This window comes from Hyperoodon ampullatus, assembly GCF_949752795.1.
Source record: "Hyperoodon ampullatus genome assembly, chromosome: 1".
In the NCBI taxonomy this organism is placed as follows: domain Eukaryota; kingdom Metazoa; phylum Chordata; class Mammalia; order Artiodactyla; family Ziphiidae; genus Hyperoodon; species Hyperoodon ampullatus.
Window position 1 is genome coordinate 130207773 of NC_136914.1, and position 9872 is coordinate 130217644.

A 9872-nucleotide genomic window follows, 5' to 3' on the forward strand; every position below is an offset into this window, starting at 1 on the left:
GAGGTATTATTGGGTAAATCAGATTTTGCAAGGGCAGTAATTGTTTCAATGGATTTCAAAAACAACTACTGAACATGGAAGACAAAGCTAAAAATATTTCAACTGCTATTTGGTCTTATAGCTTACATAACTAAAAACACCAAATGCAGACTCAATGGCTCGACTTTATTTAAAGAAATATTGTCAGGGGGCTGATTATCCCCAAAGCCAAAGGCCCTATATGGGTAGGGATGTAGTTGGAGACCACATGCTCTGCAGCTTTTTTGGGCAAGCAGGAAGCTTCCTCAGAGGCTTACTTGGGTCCGCTGAGCACCACTCTGTGACCCCCATGGCTGTAGATGACCTGGTGGGAAAAGTTGGTAGGACTCCAAAAGCCACTCAGAGCCCAAATCAGTCACTGTGCTCAAACCTCCATCATGATGAAAATTATTTAAATCTCGAGATCCCAAGAGAGAGCATAAGAAAGCCACACGAGGGACTGTCAACAGGGCTGACTGAGCGTGAAGGTTCTACTGGGTGTGTAGAATGAGTAGAGAGGTTCTTTAGCCCCCAAAGTGCTACTGAATAGAAGATCCAAATGGAGCTTTCAGGAAGGAGAATGTCACACGAGCGAAGCAACAGGATCTCTTAAGTTGTTCTCCCTTTGTCTGGAACCCATGCAGTGTTGTGACATGGGTCGGTAAGATGTCTAAGAAAGCCTAGGGCTGGGGGATGCAGAATACAGAGACACACTTTTGGAAAAGGCTTTCATTTGGGGCATGGAGGAGTAGATGCTGCATTAAAAAACAAATAGTTAAAAAAAAATCTCAGTAGACAAATGCATAAATAGTCATACACACGCGTGTGCACGCACACACACTCAAGAACAGCCGTCGTTATGGAGACTAGTTCGAGTAGCAACTGCAGGACTTCTCCAGAGAGGAAGGGCTGCAGAACATGTCACCTTAACCCCACCACTTTGCATTTGACCATGGCAGAACTCTTGTTATTTAAAGCTATCAGTTAGTCCTAACTCCATCTCTGCCTGCAAAAGCCACATCGCCCTTACTATTGACTGATATCTACTTTTCCACAGTCTATTTTTCTAGGATAATTCTATCATTTCCCTTTTCTGTAAACATGAACTTCAGTTGCTCTTGAGCACTCCCTTGTGCTCCATGTACATCTCAATGTCAAGAGTGGGCTGTGACAGAATAGAATTCATTCGAGAAACATTTTCATAGAGTTTACCATTTTCCAGAATGATGCTGGACCCTTTGTAATGAATATATTATAAAAATCAGCGTGCTGAGGAAAACAACTTGGGAACACTGTTAGAAAATAAAGGATGAAAATACGTACCTTTTTTAGTGGCATTAAATATTGCTTGGAAGGGACTCTTACAGGTGAGAAGTCATAAAAGAGGAGAAAGATGGCCTGTCTGGATGAGAGATGATGTGGCTCTGAAAACCATCAAGACAATAGGTACCAGGGGCTTCAGGACCAGTAGCTGTTTGAAGAGGTTTTGTGGAGACCAATTACAGAGATAAGAGGTGGACAAGAACTAATATCTCGGGAAAGTGGAGTGACAGAGTTCTAAGACTGTTGAGATAAAATGACCGTAGAAATCACCTAGCCCAGTGACCCCTGCACTTTAGTGTCTATCAGAATCACAGATTTATGGGCCTTACCTTCAGTTTCTGATTCCGTAGGTCTAGGATGAGGCTTCAAAAGTTGTATTTCTAATATCTCAGGTGATTCTAATGTTGCTGGTCTGGGGATTATACTTTGAGAACCACTGATCTAGTCCAAGACCCTCATTCTTCTTTATTTATTAATTAATTTTTAAATTAAGAAAAAATTGACCTATAACATTGTGTAAGTTTAAGGTGTAGGAAGTGTTGATTTTGATATATTTATATATTGCATTAGATAAAACACAGTAGCATTAGCGCCTTTACAATGTCTTTATCATGGTAAACATCTTTATCATTTGCTGTTGTTGAGAACAGTTAAGATATAGTCTCTTGGCAACTTTTATAATACAGTATTGTTGACTATAATCTCCAGAACTTATATATTTACTAGTTGTATGTTTGTACCCTTAAACAACATCTCTTTAATTTCCCCACCCTCCAGCCCATGGTAACCACTCTCTGCTTTCACAAGTTCAGTTTTTTTAGATTCTACATATAAGTGATATCATACAGTACTGTCTTTATCTGTCTAACTTATGTCACTTAGCATATGTCTTCCAAGTCCACCCATGTTGTTGAAAATGCAGGATTTCCTTTTTTTCTCATGGCTGAATAATATTCCAGATGTGATATATATACCACATCTTCTTTATCCATTCATCTGTTGATGGACACTTAAGTTATTTCCTTATCTTGGCTACTGTGAATAATGCTGCAGTGAACATGGGTGTACAGGCATCCCTTTGAGATACTGATTTGAATTCCTTTGAGTACATACCCAGGAGCGGAATTGTTGGATCATACCGTAGTTCAATTTTCAGGTTTTTTGAGGAACTGCCATACTGTTTTGCACATTGTCTATACTGATTTACATTCCTGTTAACAGTGTATAAGGGTTCCTTTTCCTCCACATCCTCACCATTTGTTATCTCTTGTCTTTTTGATAAAAGCCATCCTTTTGCTAAGGTGAAGGTGATATCGTGATTTTGATTTTCATTTCCATGATGATTAGTGATGTTGAACACCTTTGCATAATACCTCTTGGCCATTTGTATACCTTCTTTGGAAAAATATCTATTCAGGTCCTTTGCCAATTTTTAAATTGGACTATTTTCTTTTTTGCTATTGAGTTGTGAGTTCTTTTTATATTTTGGAGAGTAGTCCCTTATCAGATGTATAGTTTGCAAATGTTTTCTCCCATTCTGTAGGTTGTCTTTTCAGCTTATTGATTGTTACCTTTGCTGTGCAGAAGCTCTTTAGTTTAATGCAATTACACTTATTTATTTTAGTTTCTGTTGCCAGTGCTTCTGGTGGCTTATCCAAGAAATCATTGCCTAGGCCAATAACGAGGATCTTTTCCCCTATGTTTTCTTCTAGGAGGTTTATAGTTTCAGATCTTACATTTAAATCTTTGATCCATTTCAAGTTAATTTTTGTGATTGGCATGAGGTAGGGGTTCAATTTCATTCTTTTGCATATGGATATCTAGTTGTCCCAAATACCATTTATTGAAGAATCTGTCCTTTCTCTATGGTGTGTTCTTGGCACCGTTGTCAAAAATTAGTTGACCATATATGTGGGAGTTTACCTCTGTGCTCTCCATTCTGTTCCACTGATCTATATGCCTGTTTTTATGATAATACCATACTGTGTTTTTTTTTAAGATTTATTATTTATTTATTTATTTATTTTTGGCTGCATCGGGTCTTAGTTGCGGCATGCAGGCTCTTCATTGTTGTGCACAGGCTTCTCTCTAGTTGTGGCGTACAGGTTTTCTCTTCTCTAGTTGTGGCGCACAGACTCCAGAGCGCATGGGCTCTGTAGTTTGCAGCACTCGGGCTCTCTCCTTGAGGCATGCGAGCTCAGTAGTTGGGGACATGTGGGCTTAGTTGCCCCACTGCATGTGGGATCTTAGTTCCCTGACCAAGGATCGAACCCATGTCCTCTGCATTGTAAGGTGGATTCTTTACCACTGGACCACCAGGGAAGTCCCCATAATGTTTTGATCGCTATGACTTTATAATATAGCTTGAAATCGGTATTATAGTGCCTCCAGCTCTGTCCTTCTCTCTTGGGATTACTTTGTGGCTCTAAATAAATTTTAGGATAGTTTTTTTCTATTTCTGTGAAAAATGTCAGTGGAATTGTGATCGGGATTGCATTGAATCTGTAGATCACTTTGGGTCATATGAACATTTTCACAATATTACTTCTTTCAGTCTAGGAACATGGGGTATCTTTCTATTGGTTTGTGTTTTCTTCAGTTTCTTTCCTTAAAGTCTTATAGTTTTTAGTATACAGATCTTTCACCTCCTTGGTTAAATTTATTCCTAGGTATTTTAATTTGTTTGATGCTATTGTCAATGAGATTGCTTTCTAATTTCTTTTTCAGATAATTCATGGTTAATGTATAGTAATACAACTGATTTCTGTGTGTCAATTTTGTATCCTGCAATTTTACTGAATTTATTTATTATTTCTAACAGTTTTTTAGGGGTCTTTGGGATTTTCTATATAAGATCATGTCATCTGTGAACAGAGATCATTTTACTTCTTCCTTTTGATATGGATACATTTTATTTATTTTTCTGCCTAATTGGTCTGGTTTAGTACTATGTTGAATGCATCCTTGCATTCCAGAGATAAAACTCACTTGATCATGGTGAATGATCCATTTAATGCATTGTTGAATTTGGGTGGCTAAAATTTTGTTGAGAAGTTTTGCATCTGTATTCATCAGGGATATTGGTCAGTAATATTCTTTTCTTAGAGTGTCTTTGTCTGGACTTAGTATCAGGGTAATGCTGGCCTCATAAAATAAGTTTGGAAGTGTTCCCTCTTCTTCATACTTTCATATATTTTCATGCTACTGATTAGCATATTTTTGTTTCAGCTTAAAGATCTCCTTTTAGCATTTCTTGTAGGGCAGGTCTAATGACTACAAATTCCTTTAGCTATTGTCGACCTGGGAAAGTCTTTCTCTCTCCTTCATTTCTATATGACAGCTTTTCTGGGTGAAGTATTCTTGGTGGTAGTTTTTTTTCTTTGAGCGTTTTGAATATATCATCCCATTCTCTCCTGGTCTGTAAGATTTCTGCTGAGACATTTGCTGATAGCCTTATCAAGATTCCCTCATATGTGATGATTCTTTTATGTCTTGCTGCTTTCAAGATTCCCTTTTTGTCTTTGATTTTTGAGAGCTTGACTATAATGGGTCTCAGTGAAGACCTCTTTGGGTTGAATCTGTTTGGGGATTTTTGAGCTTCTTGTGCCTTGATGGCTGTATCTCTCCCCAGATTTGAAAGTTTTCAGCCATTATATTTTTAAATAAGTTCTATGTATCTTTCTCCTTCTCTTCTCCTTCTGGGACTCCCATAATATGGATAATTTTTCTTTTGATCATGTTCCACAGTTCATGCAGGCTTTCTTCTTTTTTATTCTAATTTCTTTATTCTCCTCTGAGTGGAAAATGTCAAGAGGTATGTCTTGAAGCTCCAAGATTCTTTCTTTTGCCTGATTGAGCCTCCTTGTCAAAGCTATTACATTTTTCATTTCATTCATTGTATTCTTCTCCAAAATTTCTGATTTTTTTTCAATGAGTTCTATTTCTTTGTTGAATTTCTCATTTTGTTCATATACTATTCCAGAGTTCATTGATCTGTCTGTGTTCTCTCACATATCACTCAGCTTCCTTCAAATCATTATTCTGAATTCTTTCTCAGATCAGTCACAGATCTTTATTTCCTTAGGGGCAGTTAATGGAGTAGTATTGCATTCCTTTGGTGATGTCATGTTTCCTTGCTTTTTCATGTTTCTGATGGGTTTGTGTTGATATCTGTGCATTTGAGGATGAAGTCACCTCTTCCGGTCTTTTCAGACTGGCTTCAGTAGGGAAAGACTTTCACCTGGTGGTGGCTGTTAGAGCACCTGCTGACTGGGATGCAGTGTCTTTGGTTCCTGAGAAGGCACAGCGATGTAGCCTCCATGCCACTCCACTGGCTGAGGCTGAAACTGGCCAGACTGTGGGGTTCTTATATGGCTAAGGCTGCAGAGGACCTATAGGTGGCAGGTAGGGCTATTGGTATCTTCAGAGGCTAAGGCTGCTGACATCTTCCTGCTTCTCCTCTACTTTTTTGCTCTTGGGAGGAACCTCTACTTGAGGAGACCCCTCTTGGTGCCTGGTCTGATGTGCTGACACTCAAGAGTTCTCAGAGCAGTCTTGGAACTGAGGTCTGGGGATCAGGCACACATGGAACTACCACAGTGCCAGGGTCCTGGAGCATAGGCACACTTGCTGTGGCTGTGACACAGGTGTCTAGGGCATGGACATGTGCAGATATCCTATGGAACTGGTACTTGGGTCTCAAGGGCTCACTACTGTGACTTGTGCCGGTGAGAGGGAATACAGCAGTGATGAGGACCCTGGGATGACAAGATGCAGTGGTGGCTTGGGCAGAAAAGGCAGAGTGCAGTAGTAGCACAGCCTGGGAATGGTAGGTCAAAGTCTGACCTCTGCCCCCACCCCTCCCACCGCCCACTGGGAGCGCTCACAGAATAGCAATACTACAACTCCGGTAGTTGTTTGTTAAAGCTGTGTGTTGGGACTCCGGGAGCTGGGCACAGGGTAGTGGCAGCAAGGCCCTGGCAATGACAGTTCAGAGCCGCAACCTGGGATGGGGGGTGAAGTTCAGGGCAGTGGTAGCCTGGTCCCAGCCTCCATGGGTCAGAGTCCTGACCTGAAATCTGAGGGGCGGAGCTCAGGGCAGTGGTAGCATCCCTGGCAAAGATGGTTCAAAAGCCTCAATCTGGGATAGAGGCGGAGCTCAAGGTAGAGGCAGCCCAGTCCCATCAATGAAGGGTCTCAGCCTTGACCAGACCTGCCATGGGGGTGAGACTCAGGATAGTGGCATTGCCCTTAGCAATGATGAGTCAGAGCCAGAACCTGGAACCTGGGAGGCAGTAAGAACTCATCTCAGCAATGACAGTTCAGAGTCTTGACCTGGGATGGGGCAAGGGGGTGAGGCACAGGGCGACAGCCAATTCGGGCAGCCAAAGCATGACTTGGGACCCAGGAGGCACGGCTCAGGTCAGGGAGATTGCCTTGGTAATGATGGAGCAAGGCCCCAACCTGGGGCTGGGGTGGGCAAAGAGCAATGGCAGCTCTGGTGTCCTATATGGAGATGTGCTGTGGTACCCAATGTGTGAGAGTGGGGCACAGCAACAACTGGGACCCCTGAGGGCAGGTCTCACCTCAGCAACATCTCCAGCCTCTGGGAGTAGATCCAGAAGAGGGTGGGGGGGTACTACAGGCTGCTCCATCAGCTAGGGTCAGCGTCATTGAAGACTGAGAGGCTCTTGTACCAAAAGCTGCAGACATCCACAATGGCGAGGCTTGCTGTGGTCCTTCTGCTCTCCTTCTCCCCACGTGGTGACCTTCCTGAGAGGATTCCTCTTGGTGCCCAGCAGCTCCCGACTGGGGGATGGGGTGATAGGGACAAAATGCTTCCTTTGCTTTTGTATGTGGCCATCCTTGATTTTTGAGATCTGCCAGGTTTTTTTGCTGCTGCTTCTTTGTCGTCTAGAGCTTTCCCTGAGCTGTTTTCTTCCATTTGTAACTATTATTGTTCTTGGTTTTCTTTTTTGTTTGCTTGTTTTTGGGGGTGTGGGGGACCCCCCGGCCCTCCATCTTGCTGACACCACTCCCAAGTCCCCCCCCATTCTATAGGGGAAGCAAATGAGGCCCTAGGAGATAAAATGTTTTGCTCAATAATATACTACAAGTTTGAGACTGGAAATTATATTCTGATTCTTTGAGTTTGCTGAGGAGTTGGATGTACTCTCATAGGTGCAAAAACAACAAACCAATTTTAGACTCAATATGAAGTATAGTTTTGAACATTTATTTATATCTTGGTCCTATTGTCTCAAAATATTTTCAGCCTCCTGGTTCAGGAATAAAAGTCCTTATTTGAACGCAAAATATTAATGTATTATTATTTTTAAAATAAATTTTATTAATTAATTAATTTTTATTTTTGGCTGCATTGGGTCTTCGTTGTTGTGGCAGGCTTTCTCTAGTTGTGGCGAGCGGGGGCTACTCTTCGTTGCGGTGCACGGGCTTCTTATTGCTGTGTCTTCTCTTGTTGCTGAGCGCGGGCTCTAGGCACGCAGGCTTTAGTAGTTGCGGTACGTGGGCTCAGTAGCTGTGGCTTGTGGGCTCTAGAGGGCAGGTTCAGTAGTTGTGGAGCACAGGCTTAGTTGCTTCGCAGCATGTGGGATCTTCCCAGACCAGGGCTTGAACCAGTGTCCCCTGCATTGGCAGGCGGATTCTTAACCACTGGACCACCAGGGAAACCCCGGTATTAATGTATTCTTTCTGAGAAGCCATCATGGGAAGTTACAGAGGTGACTAATAAATTAATTGAGCATGATAGGATTCTAATGAAATAAATAATTCTTGAAAGTGCTCTATGAGATAGGCGGTTGTGAGTTTTCAATATTCAGTCCCAAATAATTTGCATTTTGCTGTTTTTATGCATTTCTGATTTCTGTGCATTTTAAATTTCTCTTCTTTATGTCTTTGTAGACATTACAACCAGAACATTACAAATAATACTGGAAGTTGTACCGGAAGAAGATTGTCATAAATTATAAATTAATGCATTTGAAGTCTTGGCAATCTATCCTTGGCTTTGTTTCTGCTCAAAGGGCTGAAACAAAAAATGTATCTTCACTCCTTTTATGAAAATCCAGAGGATTGCAACTTTGGAGATGGACTAAAGGAATTGGTTATTTCTGTTTAGTCTTCCAGTGTATTCAAACTTGTTTCTAAGAAATTTAGTTATTATTCCATGTGGTTATAGAATGCTGATATGCAATTATACCGTAAGTTCACATGATCATTGTGAACTATCAAGTCCCTGATACCTACCTGTTGAGGTTAGGGAAAAAGACTACAGAATGGCAATTACTTTAGTGGTTTTTCTCTATAACATGTCTTATGGCTAAGAACCTTCAGACTGAAAACTGAGATGTTTTCTTTAATATGGGTTTTGTAAAAACAATTTTTATATACTATAGATAACTGTACTGTGAAAATTGTTTTCTACTCTTCTGGGGAAAAAAAAAGTGTATGTCATCATTATGGACAGAGGAAAGAAAGAAATTTATTTTACATTGGCATTGCATTGCTTCCCACAGATATCAACCTAGATATCATACATGTTTTAATGGATTATACCCAGAACATTTTGAAAAAGAAAAAAAATTAGGGGTATGCCTAATTTTGATGAATACATGAAAGAAGAGTTTCTAGGGGCTATTGTTTATGAGACAAATCCAGGAATTATGTTTAAGTAAAAAAAATGCTTGAGAATTTATTATGTTAGGATTTTTTTCACTCATTATCAGGAAGCTTCATAGTTACGTGCCATTTGTTTTCATGGCAGCCTAATTGATCAGGAAAGGATGTAACGCCTTTCTTAGAGCAAAGCAGTAGTCAGTTTGGTATTAAATCCTCTTAAGCATGATCATGTGTTTCACTAATAATTTACTCTTTGATAAATACATCTAAATATGTGCATTTTTAAATCAAGTTACAATATCAACAGAAGACGGAAATCACCAAAAAAGAAAATGCCAAAATATTATGCCCCACTCTATAGTTCTACATACATTGTTAGTGTTTCTGAACATTTTTTAAAAATCTCATAGCTGTTTTTACATGGTGATGAATTTTGACAGTTTTACGTTTTCTTTATACATTTTATATTGTTAAAATATCTCTTTGGACAAAACTGTCCAGATCAATTAGGAAAAGATACATATTTACATAAAAATTAAGGAAGAAATGTCGCTGCTAAATAAGATTTACAACTGATGTTTCTAAGAATGTTTCCATTTCTCTCTCTAGGCTTTATCAGTAATTTCCTGACAAAGTAAAAGAGATAACTGATAAATTCACTGAAAGAAACTGTACATGAAATGTATATATTCAGACAGGTATCACTATGCTGGGTTTAGAAAATACTGTGGAATTTTCAAATAAGAATAATACAATGATGAAATTTGTTAACCATTATTTACTTAAGTCTCAGAGTAAATAGTCATGGCCAGAATTTTTTCATCCATAATTTTTGTCCATTTGAAAAGAAGAATTTTTGGAAGAATTACAATGATTAAAATCATTAAGAGCAG

At 39.9% G+C, this 9872-nt stretch overlaps 1 protein-coding gene across 1 annotated transcript in view; it reads left to right on the forward strand.

Annotated features, from left to right (window-relative positions):
* Window positions 1-8330, forward strand: part of SLC7A11 (solute carrier family 7 member 11) — a gene marked incomplete at its 3' end in the record, with an annotated part of 85425 nt that extends 77095 nt beyond the window's left edge. The window contains exon 12 of the mRNA XM_079712964.1: window positions 8263-8330. Coding sequence (XP_079569090.1) covers window positions 8263-8330 — 68 coding nt within the window. The remainder of the gene's footprint in view (window positions 1-8262) is intronic.
* Between the last annotated feature and the right edge of the window lie 1542 nt (window positions 8331-9872).